General features: G+C 33.7%; 1 protein-coding gene across 3 annotated transcripts in view; it reads right to left on the bottom strand.

Annotated features, from left to right (window-relative positions):
- Positions 1–22,311, bottom strand: part of CNOT6L (CCR4-NOT transcription complex subunit 6 like) — a 106,119-nt gene that overhangs the window by 33,288 nt on the left and 50,520 nt on the right. For all 3 annotated transcript variants that reach the window (XM_044388143.3, XM_026509906.4, XM_026509905.4), the window contains exons 5-7: positions 14,099–14,188; positions 3,529–3,597; positions 797–954 (exon numbers count right to left, since the gene is read on the bottom strand). In XM_044388143.3, coding sequence (XP_044244078.1) covers positions 797–954; positions 3,529–3,597; positions 14,099–14,188 — 317 coding nt within the window. The remainder of the gene's footprint in view (positions 1–796; positions 955–3,528; positions 3,598–14,098; positions 14,189–22,311) is intronic.

The raw sequence follows: 22,311 nt of genomic DNA on the forward strand, positions 1-22,311 counted from the left end.
GCTATGCTAAAAAGCAGCTATGAAATTATAACACTTAAAATTTTAAAATACCTTCATAAACATGTAATATGCTTTGAAAGTTGCTAAGAAAAAAGTTATTAAATACTACCTTGAAACCTTGGCCATTTAATAGTTGAGTGTTGGAGAGCTAAAACACATATTTCAACAGAAAGGTGTTTCTTCAATTAAATTATAATAAAATGTTATAAAATAGAAGACTTTAAATTTCAGAAATGGCTTTTAAAATAATGCAAAAATGCATATTTATAGCACAATATTTTTAAATGTTTAATGTTTATCATTAAGGAACAGTGGACAAATTTTTTTTTAAAGATTACATAATAAGCTAAATTCACATTCTTAAAAGATACAACCTTCTGCAGTTTTCTCTTTCAACAATACCAGTGATCTGCTCATAAGATGAACCATTCACATGAATAATGGATGAGATTATTTTCATTTAATAGTAAATGAGTATAGGTGGATGGCTGTACTTAGCAGAACAGTTCCACTGTGGAAATGTCTTACCTGCTTATTAAAAATGCCCTTTCTAAGAACAGAGAAAACAATTCCTTTTGAGTTGTTTTGATCACAGACTCTCTCCCGGAAGTAAGATCTATTAAGTTCACCTTTAAAGTTTCAGACAATTTCTTTTTTTAAGTTTTAAGATTTTATTTTTAAGTAATCTCTAACACCCAATGTGGAACTCAAACTCACAACCCTGAAATCAAGAATTGCCTGCTCTACCAACTGAGCCAGTCAGTTGCCCTCAGACAATTAATTTCTATAGTGTTACCTGAAGACTAATGATATCTGCATCACAGTTAACAATTTCTTCCATAATTCCCTTTTTCCTGTATTCCCAGTTTAATGCCCAGGATGGGCAATAGCCGTATAGCTGCCGGGTGGCGTATTTATCACATAACACATTGTAACACATAACCGTGAATGATGCTAAGAAGTGGGAGAAAAAAACAAAAGACAAAAGGGAGAAAATTAAGCAAGTTTTTCAAAAAGAAGTATCATGTGTATACCTGCACAAGCACAGATGGCACACGAACCCATCCCAAATATCATCACTGTGAAATGCCTTCAGCAAAATTCTGTTAAACTGTATCTACGAAGACTGCATTGGAGTCCATCACATCAAAGTTCTTTCACTAGAATTAGACTTACAGTTCATATTTTAGATTTTTAGGAAATTTATTTTAATAAAAATTCAAATTCGAAGTCAGAATGTTAATTTTTTTGCACATAATTTTTTGAGCAAAGCTCTATATAAGTGGAACAAAAGTGAATTTTAGTTTTGTTCATTAGAAGACTCTATCTTCATTAATTTTTGTTAACAAAATATCCATTATTTAATACTTCTGGGAGCCTCTTACTGCTCTTATTGCCAGAAGGATATGGACTAACAAAGTTTAGTTATAACAGAATCCTTTTTGCCAAATCATATATTCATTTCTGAAACTGAATTCTCATTTTAAAATGCCCTTGAACTATAAAAGGACTGTAAACAAACTAACAGGAAAACAACATTTATAGCCTTGCTACCCAAAAATGTGCTCTGAAGACCAAGAGCATCAGTTATCACCTAGGAACTCAAAAATGCAGACTCTGTGGTACCCAAAGACCTACCAAGTCAGAACCTGCAAGCTGACAAAATCCCTAGGTGATTCACATGGATACCCATTAGAATCACTTTATACAGTGTTCTTTAAAAGTGCTCATACCCAGGGCCCTGCTCAAGACTGAATAAGTTATTTAGGGTCTAGATACTCATATTTTTAAAAGCATCCCTGATGATTATAATGGGCAGGGATGGTTGTGAATCACATACTTTAAAAAAAGGTGAGGAATCCAAATAACCAGGTAATAATACTTGATTGAAGTTGGTTAGGATTCAGATAATGGGGAAAGGATTAAGAGAAACTCAGTTCAATGGTCCCCTGGGGATCAAACTGGAGGCCATTTAGTACATTAGCTTTTTCACTATCTGGTACTGATTCTTACAAAACTATCATTATAGTTTTGTAGCTATAAATCGTAAGTTATTATAGACATCTCCCTACTCACAGAAGTAAAAGCACTCAGATCCTACTTAGGAAAGTACAACACATCCCAAGAAAAATCCATACTCATTTTTCAATAAGGAAAACCCAAGAACACATTACTTTGAGAATTCAACAACTGATGAAATCATGTTTCCATTGTTCTTTTTCTTAATGAAAATGTACGTGTGCAGTATAAGGAAAGCTTTTCTTCAAGATTATGTTCACTAGTGCTCAAGAAAGGATTACTTTGAAGAACCAGAAAATGGTATTTTTAAAATCAGAAAAGGAACAATTAATTATGCATTAGGGAAGGCTAAACAAAATAAATCCACCAAAGATAAGGCTTGCAGAAAACCTTAGGTATTCCTTTTACTCAGACCATCAATGTGCATTCTGTTAATGGAAGTGTTGCTCATGATGGAGCACTAACACGGTGCCTCCTAGAACAGGCTGATCCTGTGACTCTAAGAGCGTGGAAGTTTAAAATTAGTGCCTCTGGAAGACACAAAAAATGTACTGTATATGCAGTTATTTCTCAGTGTTATTAAAATGCAACAGAACCATGAAGATGTTATACTTCCTACCATTTCCCAATTTCAAAGCAAGTAATTTTTTCTGAATCCTCTTTAAAAAAGTACACAAACAGAAGGACTTAAAAAGTACAGAAGAAGTTCTGTGATTTACCCTTTAAAAATTACTAATGTGTCAGTGCTCAGTGACAGAGCCAACCTTGGTATTAAAACAATAAAATTTTCATTTGTTAATTTTAAAATGAAATTAGATATAATGAAAACTTACTCTTTTGATTAAAAAGAAGGCATTTAGAGAAATACTAATTCATAATTTTAAGTAGAATTCCCAATCATAAAATGTTTAACAAGCAGTAAGAAGCACTATAAATGATGTCAAATCATTATTGGTCTCCACAAGAGATAAAGGTTTATATTTTCTACATTACCGAAGTTCTCCAAATGCTGAGCTATATCCTTAAATTACCCAAATACTCAAGCTCTACCATTTCTACACCATTGGCCTTGTAAACATATTTTGTTTCCAATATAGCAAATACAGATTCAGTCTAAATTATTCTTTCACTCTACCCACTGAAGAAAGATAAAGTACCCAAGTAGTTTAAAATTTTCAGAAGAAAATTCATTATTTTTCATTTTTTAAGTCACCCAATACCTTGTGTGAAGAGGCCATTTGGAAGGCCTTATTTATTTTCTTATTTGGAAGGCTTTATTTATTACAAGGAATAATTGTAAAACCAAGAGCTACATCACTGTGAAAGACAGAGGAGATTCCTACACGTGGCCTTAATATGGGTTTTAACTTTCAAATCTGTCAGTAGTTTTTGAAGCTCATTTACCTTGTGGGCATAAAATGAAGGCTTGTAATACTTAAATCACAAAGCCCAAATGGCATTTCAACTATTTCTGAAAAAAATCAAAGAAAAATAAGAGAAACTATTTACCTGATGGCAGAATTTGGTCTCGTTCTTTTAATGTAATCCATGGCCTCGGAGGAAGCTGCTCTGGATGAACTGGGGGGAGGAAAAATCTTTTATAAATGTAAGTTAATTTCATGTGCTTCTAAATTCAGTATCATTTACTTTATAATGTTAAATCAACTTCTGTTTTCTCTTCAGCTATAATGGCCCACAACAGACTTAAAAATCTAATACTGAAATATAAGGAAGATTTAGAAGCCAAAGGGAGTTTAAGTAGACCTACGCAGAAAACACATAATGAACATATGAAAAGAACATTAGGAAACTCATTATTGGCATTTCCACTTACACAGTACTTATAAGAAGTACCTATTTATTTATTTAAAGATTTTATTTATTTATTTGACAGAGAGAGAGACAGCGAGTGAGAGAAGGAACACAAGCAGGGGTAGTGGGAGAGGAAGAAGCAGTCTCCCAGTGGAGCATGGAGCCCGATGCTGGGGCTCCATCCCAGGACTTCGGGATCACACGGTGAGCCAAAGGCAGACACTTAACGACTGAGTCACCCAGGCGCCCCAAGAAGTACCTATTTCAAACCTTAAGTAAGATCAGGGTGCCTGGGTAACTCGGTAGGGTCGGTTAAGCATCCAGCTCCTGATTTCAGCTCAGGTCACGCTCCCATGGTCTTGGGATGAGCCTGTCTACTCTCAGAAGGGAGTCCGCTTGGGATTCTCTCCCTTGCCCTCTGCCCCTCCCCCTGCTCACCCACACTCTCTAAAAATCTTAAAACACACACACACACACACACACACACAAAACCTTACATAAGCTCTTATGTCTTAATTACAAATGTAAATAGTGTAAATTTTCCTGCTGGGAAATCAAAGCTATGTGAAGTTCCAAAATACTAACAAACTGAAATACTCAAATATCTTTAAAATAGAAAAAAACACATGTGAATATGCATAATAAAAGTTAATGAATTTTATAATGGGGCTTTCATTTCCTAATTTTTATTTTATAACATTCATGTAAAACAAGAGATTAGAACTACATTATACAGAAAAAAGGAAGGCACTGGTTAAACATTAATTACTCAGATATGGTTATCAATACCATGGAACTAAAAGCTACCCAACTATCAGATGAGAGAAAATTCACTAAGTTAAGATTTAACTATGTTTTTACTTTTTCCTTTTAAAAAAGTTGACAATTACAGGACAATTAGATTGAAGTGTGCATATTTTCCCAGGGAATGTAGTGGCTGAGAAATGTACTCCCTTAAAAACAAAACGCTCTTATCTTCACCCAGCCACAGAAATTTAAGATCTTTAGAAATTTACGATTTAAGAAATTTACCAGAGTATTTAAGATCTTTAAAAGTTTCCCTTTATTAGCCATTTTGGTTTTCCAAAAGCCTATCTAAAGGATGCAAGTTTTAGCATCCATACTTTTCACAATGTGGAATGATTATTTTTGCATAGTCCGTATCTTGCCAGGAAAGGAATGAAGGTTATCGTAAGATGACAAACAAACCATCCACCTGAATCAACATATTGAATCCTGGAAAAAATCATGCCGCCAGGAATGCCATGCCACAATCATGAAAACTATCTAAAGAATGGAAAGCCCAATATATAAATACAATGAAGTGTAAACAAGGAACTTTCTAGCTGTTGGGTTCCCTACCAGCAAATGGTTAAAAATTCAGAAATCAAAAAATCCTCAAAATAAAACAAGTAAGGTGATGCTGACGGTCTGGTGCCTCCCAAAACTTTACTAATATATTTTAATTAATACATCACAACATATCAGTATAAGTAAAGTGCAAAGTATTCATCAACAATATCCAAAGAGCCAAAAACCTATGAAAAACCACTGTATCTCACCAGTAACCAGGAAAAATAAAAAGATGAGAGAGCATGTTTTTATTCAGGTTGTCCCCCAAATTTTAATATATCCAAAACTGATGATGGTGATAAGATAGGAATACTTGCATATACAGCTGGTAAGAATATAAACTGGGAGCTTTCTGGGAGGATAAGCTGGATCGTCTTTTAAAATTTAAACATCTATGACCCTGTGACTCAGCAATTCTATTTCCTGGGATCAGCCCTATCTGCATAAAGAAGCATTCAAAGTTATTCATTACCCTATTGTTTATAATAGCAAAAACAAGGGTAAATGACTAATATCCATTTTACAGAAGTCTATGCTATAGTTTAAGAAAAAAAAGGACAGACACATGTGTGCTAAAGCTATACAAAAGCTATATAAGCTTGGAAAGCTATACAAAAAATACTGAGTGAAAACAACTAGAAAATATATAATGATGAGGCACCTGAGTGGCTCAGTCAGTTAAGCAGATGACTCTTAATTTCAGCTCAGGGTCCTGGGATTAAGCCCCGCATTGGGCTCTGCACTCAGCGGGGAGTCTGCCTGAGGCTCTCGCTCTCTCCCTCTCTGCCCCTCCCCTGCTTATGCATGCACTCTCTCTCAAATAAATAAATCTTTAAATATACATATATATAATGATAAAACAGAACATGTTTTATTAGAAAACATTTTAAAAACACACATGAATCATAACACTTCTACTGGTATAATTCTTATATCTAAATGTCTATAAAAATATCTACAAGAACACACACCCAACTTACAAGTGTGTTTACTTACCATGGAGGGGACATGAAATTAAAGGTAGTGGTCAAAGAAAATTTTAGTCTTAATAGGAATTTTTACAAGGAGAATAATATATTCATGTGTGACATATACTTAATGTTTTTAAGATGAAACTGCAATCTCAGTGATATGACAAACCATCAAATAAAATAAAGACTGTTTAATAGATATATATATATAGTCCTAGACACAGTACTAGAATTTGGATCAATATGGAAGTCTGTTCTCATTAATAGAAAAGAAGAAACAGCAGTTAACATAGTAATATGTCTTTCAGGATCATGCCTACAATGTGATAAAATAGTAATCCTCCCATTTATATCTCCCATACATGCCACACCAGGTGATAGATAGCCCTGCAGCCAACCCTGGAGCCATGAAGAATAGGGGTGGGGGCGGGGAGTAGGGCAGCAAGAAAATCCTGATTTCTTTGGCCAGTGAAGCCAAAAAGGAGAAGTACATCAAGTTTTAGGTGGGAAACTCACACTCCATGGCAGTAGTAATCCAACATGCTAATGGCAATCTCTCTAACAGAGCCCGAGAGAGCCAACCCAACTCACCACTTCAGTGATCAGCAGCAGGGGCCTGGTCTGCCCACAGTAAGGGTGTCAGCTGAGCCTGGAAAAGCCGACAGAACCCATACACTAAACCTAAACTGGGCAACTGCTTGCTAAAATTGAGATTTGATTTTAAAAGGATCAAGAGTCTCCAAACCTAACATTCAAAATATCCAGGATACAACTGAAAATCACTGGTCATACCAAAGACCAGGAATTATCACAAACTAAATGAGAAAAGACTATCAACAGAGACCAACACAGACAGAATTCAGATGTTGAGATTATCTGACAGAGATTTTAGAGCAGCCATCATAAAGCTGCTTCAAGAAGTAATTACAAATTCTCCTGAAACAATGAAAATATAAAAAGTCCAAAGAAGCAGAAGTTCTACTTTTTTAAAAGATCCAAAATGAAATTACTCAACTGAAAAATACAATAATCAAAACAACAAAACTCACTGGAAGGGCACAAAAATAAAGATAACCAAAGAAAATTAGTGAATCTGAGTATTCCATTTGAACAGTTAAAAGGAACATAAACTGGGGGGGAGGGGGAAATGAACAGAGTTTGAGAGACCTATGGAACTATAACAAAGCTCTATGACTCATATCAGAATCCAGAAGGAGAGGAGAAAGAACATGGGCTTAAAAAGTATTCTAAGAGATAATGACTAAAATGTCTCCAATTTGGTAAATGACATAAACCTACACATTCAAGAAGGTGAGCAAACCAAATAGAATAAACCCAAAGAAATCAACACCAAGACATATCATAAACCACTGAAAACTAAAGACAAAAAATAATCTCAAAAACATCAAAGAGAAAAGACACACTACCTTTCAGGGGAACAATGGGTTTCTTTTCTGAAACCATGGCAGCCAGAAGAACTGGCATATTTTCAAGTGCTGAAAGAAAAGAACTGTCAAACCACAAATTCTGAATCCTGCAAAACTTCCCTTCAGAAATCAAGGGGAAATTGGGGCACCTGGGTGGCTCAGTCGGTTAAGTGTCTGCCTTCGGCTGAGTTCACTATCTCTGAATCCAGGGATCCAGTCCCTGCTCAGCAGGGAGCCCACTTCTCCTTCTCCCTCTGTCCCTCCCCCTGCTTGTGCTCACTTTATTTCTCTCTCTCAAAGTCTCTAAAAAACTTTAAAAAAACAAAGAAATCAAGGGGAAATAAAAATATTATAAAAGGAAAACCTTGAAACTTTGTTGCTAGCAGACCTGTCCTTAAAAAACGGCTAAAGGAAGCTCTCTAAACAGAAAAGAAATGATAACAGAAGAAGTGGAACATCAAAAAGGAAGGAACAAGCAATGAGTAAAATTAGGGGTAAACACAATGGATTACCACCTCCACATGAGCTTCTTAAATCATATCTGATGGTTAAAGCACAAATTACAACATCTGTGTGGTACTCTGTGTAGGTAGAGGAAAGATTAAAGACAATTACATTTTAATAAAAGTGGGGAGTGTGAAGGCACATAAATGGAAATAAGGGAACAATCATGCACTTAAAGTAATAAAACTCCATGATTAGTAGACTATGCTAAATATGTATATTGTGATATCTAGAACAACCACCAAGAAAAGAATTTCAAATAAGAACTCTAAGTTTCAAAAATAGCATAAATAAGGGGAGAATTCTAAAAAATGTTTAACCCATAGGAAACCAAGAAAAGATAAAGGAGAAACAGTGCAAACAAACAGAAAACAACTTAAAAAAATGGAAAACTTAAGTTCTACATACCAATAATTACTTTAAATGGAATTATCTAAACATACAAATTAAAAGAGCAGAATCTTGGCAGAGCAGACATAAAAATGTGACACATGGCTCAACTGTATGTTGCCTACAAGAAACTCATGTTAAATACAACAACATAGTAAAGTTGAAGGAGGATGGATAAAGATGTACCATGCCAGCAATAAACAATAACAAAAAAAGGAGGGCAGTTATATTAACAACAGCTAAAGCAGACTTAATTAAAGAGTTAGGAAAATACTAGAAACTAAGAAGGTCATTACATAATGATAAAAGTTTCAAACCACTACATTAGAATGAGTTATTCTAAATATGTATACACCAAACAATACACCTTCAAAATACATGAAGGAAAAACTGACAGGGCTGAAAGGAAAAACAGACAAATCTACAATTACAGTTGGGGATTTCAACACTATAATGTCGGTATTTATAAAAGTACAAGATAAAAAAATCAGAAAAGATACAGAAGAATGGAATATCACCACCAACTAACATGATCTAATTTAATTTACACTTATAGAACCATTCACCAAGACAATAAAACAAACCCCAGAAAATTTAAAAGAACTGAAACAATGCAGAATATGTTTTCCAACTGGTCCCAAACTGGAATCCAACAAGAATAACAGAACAAGAAATTAAACAACACATTTCTAAATAATCCATGAGTGAAAGAGGAAGTCTCAAAGGAAATTTTTAAAAATACATTAAACAGAATGAAAACACAACATATCAAAATTTGTGGGGTACAGTTAAAGTAGTTCTGAGAGGGAAAAAATGTAATGCTACAGTCTTGCATTTATAAAGAGGAAGAATTTCAAATCAAATCAAAATAAGTTTTTACTTCAAACAAGAAAAAGAACAAAACAAACCCAAAACAAGCAGACAGAGAAATTACTAAGATAGAAGGAAACACAAAGGTTAAACATAAAAGAACAGAAAACGATATACAGCTCAAATTCTAACCAGAAAGAACGTGCATAACTAGATATTTTCATTAGCCATATTAACATTAACATAATAAGTACAGCATCAGGAGCAGATAAACACTTCAAATAACCAAAAAGATGAAACACATGAAAATATGCCCTCAATATATGTAATTAAAAAGAAATACTAGGAACAAAGGAAGTGATTACATAATGATAAAAGAATCAATCCTTTTGATCCCTATAAGAGTTATAAGAAATAAACAAATCTACAAAGGGGGAATTTTTAATAAGGTTCTATCAATAATGAATAAAAACAAAGTACCAAGTATGTATGTCCTATTCAAACAATTAACAAATGTAAACTAATATTTATAGAATACAGCACCAAATAACTACAGAATACATTTTCTATTTAAGTGCATACTTAAAATTTAGAAAAATTAAGCATATGCTAGCTAATAAATAACACATTTAAACATTTTTAATCAATTAGAGTACTCTCTGACCACAATGAAATTAAGCTAGGACTCAATGACAAAGAAAACATCTCCCCTAGAAATAAAAATACTTCTAAATGATTCATCTAAAAAGAAATGATGAGAGCTATTAGAAAATATAAACTGGGGGCACCTGGGTGGCTCACTCGGTTAAGCGTCTGCCTTTGGCTTAGGTCATGATCCCAGGGTCCTGGGATCGAGCCTCACATCAGGCTCCCCGCTCAGCAGGGAAGTCTGCCTCTCCCTCTCCATCTACCTTTCTCCCTGCTCATGCTCTGTCTCACTCTCTCAAATAAATAAAATCTTAAAAAAAAAAAAGAATATAAACTGAATGATAATGAAAATAATACAAATTAAAACTTGAAGGATGCAGCTAAAAAGCCATGTTTAAAGGGAGATTTATAAATAAATACTTAGAGGAAAAAAAAGAAAGTCTAAAGGTTAATGATTAAGATGTTAAGAAGTTAGAAAAAGAACAGCAAAGAAAACTCAAAGAAAGGCAAAAGAATAAAAATTAAAAATCACTGATATTAAAAATAAGAGCGTACTAATAAAGCTAAAAATTGGTTCTTTTTTTTTTTTTTCAAAGAAAATACTGAAAAATACCTGGGCAAGACTATGCATGAAGTAAATAAAGGCAACATAACTAATATCTAGAATGGAAAAGATATCACTATATATCAAATTCTGAACTTTATATGTCAATAAATTTGAAGATTTAGATAAAATGGGCAAATTACAAAAAAACACAACTTTCAGAAACTGATGGAGAAACGAAGACTCAGAACAGTACAATAGTTATTAAAGAAATTCAATCAGTAATTGAGAACTTCCTTCAAAGCAACCCCAGACTCAGATGTATTCTACCAGACATTTAAGAAAAAGGCACACCTGGGTGGCTCAGTCAGTTAAGCATCTGTCTTCAGCTCAGGTTATGATCCCAGGGTTCTGAGATCAGGCCCTGCATCTGGTTCCCTGCTCAGCGGGGAGCCTGCTTCTCCCTCTCTCTCGGGCCCTCCCCCACCTCATGCCCGCACACGCATGCAAGCACACACTTCCTCTATGTCAGATAAATAAAATCTTTAAAAACAAAAACAAAAACCAATCTTAAATATACTCTTCCAAGTAACAGAAAATAAATAAATTTTATGATGCCAGTATAATCTTTATATTAAAATCTGATAAGGATACTGAAGGAAAATTATTGGCCAATCTCAAACTCACATGCAAAAAATCCTAAGTAAAATATTAGCAAACTGAGTAAAGGGATATATAAAAATACTGTATTACAACCTACTTGAATTTATTTTAAGAATAGAAAGGTGGTATAACATGAAAATCAATGCATTTACCAAATTAACAGAATAAAGGACAGAAAATATATCCTCATCTTAATAGAGAAAGAGCATTTGATAAAATTCAACATTTGTTCCTATTAAAAAATTAAAAACTCTAACAAACTAGGAATAGAAGAAAACTTATTAATCTGGTAAACTTCCTTAACCTATATAAAAACTATGGTGAGTGTTTTATAATTATTAAAAGCTAATAAATTTTGAAATTAGACAAATTATCACTACTTTTAGTTACCATCTACTGGTGATCTTAGCAAGTGCAATAAGGCAAGAAAAAGAAATAAAAGATACAAGAACTAGAGAGTAATAAAAGTGTCGTTATACGCAGATGATACAATTGTAGAAACTGAAATTAAAATACATTAGGATTAAAAAGAGTTTAGCAAAGTGGCTGAGTATGTATTTACCAAAGGCATTTACAAGTGTTCATCAAGGTACCTGAATACCAATAAATATACAAACCCCAACTATATTCCATAAATGAGCAATAATAATCTTATTAAGAATCATTTCCGAAAAGACGGTTTTGAGGGCATCAAAAAAGTCAATAACTAGAATAAATGTAATAAAAAATGTGAAGACCACTACACAGAAACCTAAAACTCAATACTGGGAGAAACTAGAGAAAGCAAAATAAATCAAAGAATACTCAACATCGTTAGATTAGCAAATCCAGTGTTGTAAACATGTCGATTCTTTTCAAAGCAATCTATAGATTCAATATATTCTCAACCTAAATCCCTACCTTTTCGGGAGGGTAGAAATTTGAAAAGCCAATTCCAACAATTTTAATGAAAATACAAGGTAAAGGAAGCATGGGGCCAAAACTAGCTTAGACTTTAGAATCAAATCAAGAGGGGAGACTTAACTCTACTGAATCTTAAGCCATTTTATAAAAATGCCATAATTAAAGACACTGTTACATTGCCATAAAGACTACTAGAAATGAACGGAGAACACAAAATGTCAGAAATAAACCCATATATACAATGACAATTTATGACAAAGATGGCCCTAAAAAACAGTAATGAAAGGACAGTCTTTTCAACAAATGGCTCAAGGTCAATTTAATCTATTATGGAAAAGTTATGAAAATTGACTCCTGTGTTATACAAATTTCAATTCTACGAAGAATACTAGCTTTAAATGTTACAAGTAAAAAATGTAATTTTTAGATACAGGAAAATATATTCTTCAGCTTCAGGTAGGGAAAAATTCTTAAAGAGGACACAAGAGCAATATCATAATAGAAAAGATCAATAAATTCAATTATTTAAAATGTTTTCTGTTCAAAACAAAAGACAAATTAACAAAGAGGAAAGGCAAACAACAGCATGGGAGAAGATACCTGCAACATATACACCAACAAATGACTTGCATCTAAAGCACTGAAGAACTCCTTAAAAATTACACACACATACACCCCCCACACACACACCAAATGAAAGGGTCAAGTAGCTACACCTATTTAGACAATGGAGATACGTATTTTTAAAGCAGGAAGGAAACAGCATATACATACTATATATATAGATATATATATATATCTATATATATAGCTAAATTAAACTTTTAGCCATATATTCTTAATTTGTTACTAAAAAGATTCTCTTAAATTTATTATCTCTCTCCCATCAACCAAATTTTAGTCTTTATAGCCAAAATAATTTAGATGATATGAATCTGGTTTTTACATTATTGTAAATATTACTATTTTTTTTAAAATTTTGCATGTAGGTATCTTCTATGATGGAGAGAATTAAAAAGAGTATATGTCCTGTAAATAAAGATTAAATTCCACCCTTTTCTTAAAAAAAAAAAAAAAAAGAGTATAGACAATATACTATGATGCTGGGCTCATGCTAGACTCTAGATTTCTCTAGCTCTGTTTCAAGACTCTGTATTTAAGAAAGACATTATTCTAAGAAAAAGATCTGAATTTCAGCATCTACATACTTTTACTCACATTTTGAGTGTTTAAGCAAAAAGAAAAAAAAAGAAAACAAGAAGTTTTAAGTCAAATTCTTAAAAGATTTCTTACATAGAAAAATTTCCATTTCGAATAAAACTATTTTACTCAGACAGATATGGTGTTGTTAATCAAAATCCTGCTTGCAAAATTTCCACAACTGTGTAGTGAATCAAACTATTAATTTCATTCACAAAAAATGTGTACAGTGTATGGGATCCACATAATCCCCATCAAATTCAAACAATAACTATGTATCTGTGATGAAGAGCAAGAGAATCTTGGGTTCACAGCTCTGGTATTAATCAGCTGTGTTAACTTGGGAAAATTAATTTATTCTCTGAATCTCAGAACTTGCATCTGTACAATACCAGTAAAAATTCAGACCTCTTAGATTCTTAGAAAAATTAAATGAGATAATGTAACTAAAGCTCCTAATATATTGCTTGGTAAACAGAAAGCACTCAGTATATGAAAAGAATGTCCCACTACCATGGGATACAGTATTAGAAGGAACTCTAGGGGCGCCTGGGTGGCACAGCGGTTAAGCGTCTGCCTTCGGCTCAGGGCGTGATCCCGGCGTTATGGGTTCGAGCCCCACATCAGGCTCCTCCGCTATGAGCCTGCTTCCTCCTCTCCCATTCCCCCTGCTTGTGTCCCTCTCTCACTGGCTGTCTCTGTCAAATAAATAAATAAAATATTTTTTTAAAAAAAAAGGAACTCTAAAACTATGAGAAGTTATTTAAAAAAAAAAAGGTCAGATGGTCTCAAGCAACATGGGACATATTACCTAGTAGTAATACATGTAGAGTTCACTGATCATTAAGAGTTACCTGCAAGATTGTCAAGCATGAAGTTCAGTAGCTTTCGGGTTCCATCTGGGTCCTGGTATAAATTGAGAATATCCTGTGATAAAGGATTGCCTAAGGCAGAATACAAAAATAAAATCTGTAAGACTTACAATTGTAAGACCAGACAAATGTACACAATAAAATATTAATTTTGTAAAGTGAATTTTAAAGTATTTAATCTGTTACATAAATTTAAAGCAATTATGTGAATCTAAAGAAATACTCTTTAAGATAGTCATAAAATTTCAAAAACATTTTCTTTTCAGATTTCAAGGTTTATACTATATACCTACAATGTATGTTTGCCAAAATCATATATATAAACATACATATTAATCTTAGTCAATTCTGAAGTAATACCACAAACCAGTACCCTGAATTAACCTTTGTAAGTTCTAAATTTATCTTTGAAAGACAATATTCTAACTGAAAGACAAACAGTCCTATGAGAAAGAATGAATGCTATCATAAAAAAAAGGAGGGTCTTCCTAGTTAGAATATTTATATTACATATGGAGAAAGGAAGACATTTCAAGTGAAAAGGAAACCTTGTACAAATGTGAGTTAGTGAAATGTGAGAGGAAAATGAAAATAAGAATTTTTTCATGATGGTGATCAGGAATATCTGAGTACTAATGGTACAGATGTATTAAATATCAAAAACACAAGCTATTGTTAACAGTCTATATATTCCCTTAAGAAATATAAGAGGGATTTGTCAAAACAGGCGTGCAATAACAATCTTGCAAACAGATTTGAAAAGACAAAAACCATGGAACTTCCAGAAACAAAGGTTTTAACTACTGAGGCAAACAAAATCTTCAACACACACACTCAGCAGAGTGGCTAAAATTTAAAAATATTGACCATAAAAGTGATAGAAAAATGTAGACTCCTTGGAACTCTCATATTGCTGGTAGAAGTATAAATGGTCCAACTGTGGTGAAAATCTGATTGGCAGTTTCCAGTCGACTTGAAAGAGAAAAAGGAAATTTCCTGGTGTGACAAAAATGCTCTATATCTTCAGGTTGGCAGTGGTAACATGAGTATATACTTTTATCAAAATTAGTCACAGTGCGTACTAAAATATTTGGGTATTTTACCATATAGAATGATAACTCAAAGTACTAGGGGGAAAAAAACCTATCATCAATGAGTTAGGCAGTGCATCAGACTTGACTAAAAAATTAGTGAACAGAAAAAATACATTCAAAGAAACTACCAAAAATGCATAACCAAGAGTCAAAAAGATATAAAGTGGGAGACAGTTATTAGATATGTGAGTTAGGTAAGAAATCTTAACATATATTAAATTGGAGTTCTAGAAATAGAGAACAGGAGTTAGGTCTCTGGCTCAACATACAAAGAACGTGGAAGTTGTCCCTCCTGTCCCCACAACTGAAGTCATAAGGCAAACTGCTGCCCTGAACACAAACAAGCAGATATAGAGAATCACAGCCGAGTGGCAGGAAAAGTCCAGATACAGAACCCCAGAAATGAACTAGTATCAGTTGGCACACTTGAAGTCATAATTGACAAATTGCTGGAGGCTTGGGGAAAATTAGCTTGAGAGTTAAAAAGTCAAAGGGACCCAATCTTAGGAACCTCCAACACTTCCCTGAGTTTTATCTCCAAGAGCCCCAACACGTTTTTAATATCAAGACTGGAGAAAAATTCCCCTTGTGCTTCTGGTGGGAAAGAGAGAGTGGGAGGTAGGGAGGGGGAGAGTAATGCTCTCCTTAACAAGTCCTGCATGCAAGGAAAACTATTTTACCAGAATATAATCAGGTGATGTTTTACCATTTAACCCCAAGTAAATACCCCACACTCCAGCCCCTCAAGCCTGATTTGGGGCAGAGAGAGTAGGAAGGAGCATATCTAACTCAAAGGCCCAAAAAGAATGAGACCTAATCATAAAACTACAGAACTCTTCCTCTCTTTCCACATCTTACAACCACAGGAGTATTGCTCCTGTATAATAAGAGGATTATGGTAAATAGAACTATAAGCCTCAGAGTCTCTGGGAAAACCCAATGGCAACAGAGGAGATAAAAACAAGAAAACTAGAGGAAATTTTAGACTCTGACACATAACAACAGCAAACAGTAAACACAGCCTAAGTTCTAGCCAGAAAGAGAGTTTGGAGAGAAGTAAGAAGATGCATTATTTAAAAAGAAAAAGGCTGCAAACTTTCAAAAGATAATTTTTTAAAAAATGAATAAACTGACCCAAGAAGCACAATGTATACAAAGAAGTATATGAAAGGGTTTCATTTTACTTTGTACTGCAAACTAGAGAATGCCAATTGCAAGTAGAAAACTTAAAAACCTATTAGGGAAAATAACCAATTACTTAAAACAAAAAACATGGTAATGGCAATAAAATTCATTAGCAAAAATAGAAGCTGGAATACACTGGAATAATATTTTCGAAGGGTGCAAAATGGTATTCGAGACTGCAACACTCCTCCACCAGTTATCAACAAAAAAAGTAAAGATGGGGATCAGAAAAACACATCAACCAACCTGAACTGATATTTACGCAATACTGTACTCAAAAAGAGGAAAATATACAATCTTTTCAAGTGTACGTGAACATCCACCAAGAGAGACCATATTCCGGGCCAGAAAACAAACTGAAACATGTTTAAAAGAAACAAAATCAGAGCACTGATCATAAAAAAAAAAAACAGAAATTAAATAGAACTAGAAAATCTCCAAGAACTCTGAAATTAAACATCACGCTTCTAAGTAATCTATGGGTCAAAGACAAGGTCACAAAAAATTTTAATTCAATTAAAATGAAAATACATCATCAAATTGTAAGATGAACATAAGTCAGTGTCTAAAGGGAAATTTATAGCATTAAATCCTTATATTGGGAAAAAAAGATCTAAAATCAGTGACTTAACTTCCATATTAAGAATCTAAAAAAAGAAGAGCAAATGAACCCCAAAGAAACCAGAAAGAAATAATAAAGAGCAGAAATCAATAAAATTTACAACGAAAAACAAGAGAGTAACATGGTACTGTTAGTCTGAACCTAAACATGGTACTTTGAAAAAGAGATAAATTTGATAAACCTACACTTGATCAAGAAAAAAAGACACAACTCCTAAATATCAAGAATTAAATAAGGAATAGTCCTTGAGGCATTAGGACAGGGAATACTAAGAAAACTTTCTTCTTAAGTTCAACAACTTAGAAAAAAATGACCAAATTCCTTGAAAGACAGAAAATATCAAACCTCACTCAAAACGAAATAGAAAATTCAGCCAAAAATGGCAGAGTAAGGACCTCCAAAAATTTGCCCCTTCATAAGAGCAAAATGGCAGGATATGGGTAAGGACGGTAATTTGTGGAGTTTTGACTTCTTCTGGTCCCTTACTGCCAAGGCAGCCTGGCAACCACTGAAGCAACCAAAATTGAGCTAGAGCCTTTCAAAACCTCATTCCCAAGACTAGTCATTTATCTGACTGACCTGTGTGGTGGTAGTTCCTTGACTCTAGCCAAGTGCTAAAAGCCTTCCACCTGAAGGGGGAGAGGGTGTAAGGGCATGTTCGAGGAAACCATTACTGGTAAATGATTTAATTTATGGCTGTCTGAGGTCATGGAAACAGGTAAGGCAACAACAGACTAATCTAAATGCTAAATAGGAAAAGCTTGGGAATAAGATGTCAATAAGGGCTCTGAAAAGTTCTGACATATTCCAGGTTATCTAGAAAACCATAAACACGGGCAGCTTTGCATATGCTTAGGAAACACCTGAAAACAGCCTAAGCTCTCACCTCTTCCTGATCTTGAGGCTGTGCACAAGTCAGAAGCTGGGACACTAAACTTAACAAATTTCAATGGCTCAGTCAGTAGAACATGTAGCTCTTGATCTCAGGGTCATAGGTTTGTGCCCCATGTTGGGTGTAGAGATTACTTAAAAATAAAATCTTAAAAAAACTACGGAGGCCAAAAGGTAGAAGAATGACATATTCAAAGTGCTGAAAGAAAAAAAAATTGTCAACTAAGAATTCTATATCTAGCAAAAATATCCTTCTTAGCTGAGGGAGAAATTAAGACAATCCCAGATAAGCAAAAACTGAATGAGTTTGTGACTAGACCAGTCCTACAGAAAATATTAAAGGGATTCCTACAGGATGAAGACACTGGATGGTAACTTGAATCCATACGATAAAAAGAAGAAGTACCAATAAAGATAACTATGTAGGTATCTATGAAGACAGCATAAATACAATTACTGGTTTTATTATTTTTCAATCTAAGAGACAACTGCATACAGAAATGATAAATCTATGTTGATGGCCACAATGTACAAAGATAATATTTATGACAGTAACAGCATAAATGAGAAGAGAATGGAGCTATAGGTGCAAAGTTTTTTTTATATTATTGAAATTAAGTTGATATTAATCCAAATTAAGACTACCATAAATGTTCACTGTAATCCCCAGGGTAATCACTAAGAAAATAGCTCAAAATAATGTAGCAAAAGAAACAAGGGAATGAAATTGGTACCCTGGAAAATATTCATTTAACACAAAAAAGGAAGGCATTAATTGAGAAACAGAGGAACAAGAAGGAACTAAGACATAGAAAATAGCAAAATGGTGATGAAAATCCTACCTTATCAGCAAATACATTAAATGTAAGTGGATTAAACTGTGATTAAAATACAGAGATCAGCAGAATGAATAAAACATAATTCATTATAGGCTGTCCACAAAAGATACACTATAGATTCAAAGACACAAATAGATTGAAAGTAAAAGACTAGAAAAAGGTATGCCACGCAAACAGAAAAGAGCTGGAGTGGCTATACTAAGAAAGGGATAATCTCAATGTCCTTTATCAATGAAAGAAATTGAATTAGTAGTTAAAAAAAAAGCTGACTCTAAAATTTATATGGAAATGTAGAGCATCTAAAGGTATAAAAGCAAACGTGAACAATAACAAAGTTGGAGATCTCATGCTACATAACCACAAAGAGTGGACAAAGTAGGACAGTATATTACAAAAATATCCGTAATTACAATATAGATGAGGCAACTGATCTGAACCACATTAAAAACAAAATAAAATCAGAATGTATTAAAAACAAAGCCCAGGGGTACCTGGGAGGCTCAATCAGTTAAACACTGGACCCTTGATTTCGGCTCAGTTCATGATCTCAGGGTCCTGGGATCAAGTCCCACGTTGGACTCTCCCCAACTCAGCAGGGGGTCTGCTTGTCTCCCTCTCCCTCTGCCCCTCCCCCTGCTTGCACACATGCTCTCTCTCTCTCAAATAAATAAATCTTAAAAAAAAAAAAAAAGCAAAGTCCAGCTATATACTATTTGTAAGAGATACCACTTAAGCATAAGCACACAGAAAGGCTGAAAATAAACAGATGAGAAAAGATATATTAGACAAATATTAACCAAAAGAAAACTTGCACAGCTGTAATATTAGACAACATAGACTATAAGATGAAAATACTCAACGAGGGAGGAAGAGGCTCACCACCTAATACCAGGTTCTATTCAACAGAAAGTACAGCAATATATACAATACAGCAATATATGGGTGTAGGTGGTATACCTAATAAAATAATCTCAAAGGATATAAAGCAAAAGCCAAGTGAACTACATGGGGAAATGAGCAAATCCACAATTTTAGTGGAAATTTTAGCATTAATCACCTTAATTACTAAAAGAGGAAAGAGTCAAAAATTTGTAAAGATATAAAAAATCTGAGCAACAAATCTGATCTAATGGATAAACATATAGACCTGTGCCCAACAATTAGAAAAACAATATTCTCTCAGATTCAGTAAAACACTTAACAAAAATTGATCACATACTAGGTCATAAAGTAAGAATCAACAAATGTCAAAGAATGGATTCATACAGATTACCCTAACTGCCTATAATGCAGTTAACTTTAATGCTAACAATAAAAGAAGACAGATTTAAAATCATGTATGCATGGAAATGTTAAATAACAAATGGGTCAAAGAAGATATGATAACCTATATTAAAAATAATTAGGCCAAAACAAAAATGAAAATACTTCATATCAAAATTGTGGGATGCAACAACAGCAACAACAAAAATAGCCAAATAGGCAAATTTATAGCCTTACTTAAATGCTTATATTAAATAAGAAAATCTAAATATAAACTAAACCATATATCTAACTTAAAAAGAGAAAAAAAGAAAATATATGATGTATCCAGACAAAACAGAATAAAGAAACACAGAACTGAACCAGTTTTTGAAAAATAAAAGGCAAAATTGATTCAATGAAAATAACATAACTGACAAATCCCTGGGGAGGCTACATCAAAAAAAAAAAATAGCACAAATAAACAATCTTAGAAATGAAGGGGGGGTGATACAGCTATAAACAGAACAGAGTCTAAAAATATATCACAACAATGTTATGAACACTTTCAAGCAAATAAGTTTGGAAAAATTAAAAAGCTAACAAATTCCAGTAGTATACATATGGTCCAACAAAACTGACTCATTAACAATTAGAAAACCTCAATGGTTCTTGTAACTTCAAATATATTGGGGTGGTGCTTAAACATCTTCCACAAAGAAACAACCGGCAATAAGAGTTTCATATAATTATTCTACCCAAATTTCAAGGAACACATTAGTTCTGAGACCCGATTAAGAATCTTATTTAGGTCTGTCTTGTTCATGAGCATATGTTTAAAATTCCTTAAAAATCTTTTTTGTTGGGAGGGGCAGTTCACCAGGGGCCTGTGCTTCCCTCTTCATTCTTGGTGAGTGTGACAGATTCTGAGGTCTATGAGTCTGATACTGAGCAGTTTCTGTAGCTAGTTATATAGGCAACTAAATAGGTTAAGGCAACCACAGCAATATTTCCATGTAACTCTTTGCCCCCCCTGGGGAATCACAACTAATTTTTTGCTGCTTACTTGGTATTTGGTGCTTGCTTGAAAAGTGCTGGAGGGTTGGACATGAACTACTCAGATGCAGGGCAAAATCACTGTGTACATATGTCTGGGCCCATCTTGTAGCTTGAAGTGATAACGTTCTTTGTCTGACCCAGGAGTCTCACTGTCTTCTGCCACTATCCATGAAACAATAATTGGCTAACTTATTAGCTTATTAGTAGGGTAAAATTCAGGGCCTTCACATTCCTTGACAAATATTATCGAAATAAATCCAGCATACAGAAGCACCAGGTTGGATTTATCTCAGTAATGCAAGCGAGTTTAAACTGGAAAAAAATGGGGGCACCTGGCTGACTCAGTCAGAAGAGCATGTGACTCTTGCTCTTGGGGTCATGAGTTCAAGCCCCACACTGGGTGTAGAGATTACTTAAATAAACTTTAAAAAATGAATAATTAAATAGGAAAAATGTAGATATAATTTATTAACTCGACCTATGAAATGAGAAAATTATCTCACAACAGATGAAGCATTTAATAAAATTCTGTACTCACATAAGGATTAGCAAAATAGAAACAGAAGAAAACTTCTAGAAACTAAAAAAAAAAGTGTTTTATCAAAAACACAAAGCAAATATGGAAAAATATTAGAAGCATTTCTTTTAAAAATGGGAATAGAAGCATGTTCACCCACTATTGATGCTTCTACTCAACATTGTACTAAACATTCTGGTCAGTACATTACAATAAGAAACATGTAAGAGTTTGAAACCAAACTGTCGTCAGCACGTGAAATGATTATCTGCATACAAAACCCGAAAAAATTTGCAGACAAATTTTCTGAAAGGTAAGAATTTAGCCAAGAAAGCCTACTACACATCAATTTTTTTCTTATGTGTCAACAGCAAATAGGCAGAAAAAGCAACTTTAAAAATAATTGTAATAGGAAAAAAAAGTGTAAGGTACTTAAGAAACAAACCCAACAAAGATGTACCTGAGCAAAAGATGTGCAGAAAGTTATAAAATTTTATTTGAAGACATTAAATAAGATCAAAATAAATGGAGAAGATGCCAAAATTCACAGATAGGAAGACTCAATATATTAAGATGTCAATTCTTCCTAAATTGGTCTACACATTCAATGCAATTCTGAAGTCCCAAGAGCACTTTTCATCAAACTGTAACAAGCTGCTTCTTATGCATGAGAAATCCAAGACAGCCAAACTGCCAAAACACTATGAAAGAAAAATGTAAGGGGAATTCCCAAAGCAGGTATCAAG

Source organism: Ursus arctos, unplaced genomic scaffold (assembly GCF_023065955.2).
Source record: "Ursus arctos isolate Adak ecotype North America unplaced genomic scaffold, UrsArc2.0 scaffold_9, whole genome shotgun sequence".
In the NCBI taxonomy this organism is placed as follows: Eukaryota; Metazoa; Chordata; class Mammalia; order Carnivora; family Ursidae; genus Ursus; species Ursus arctos.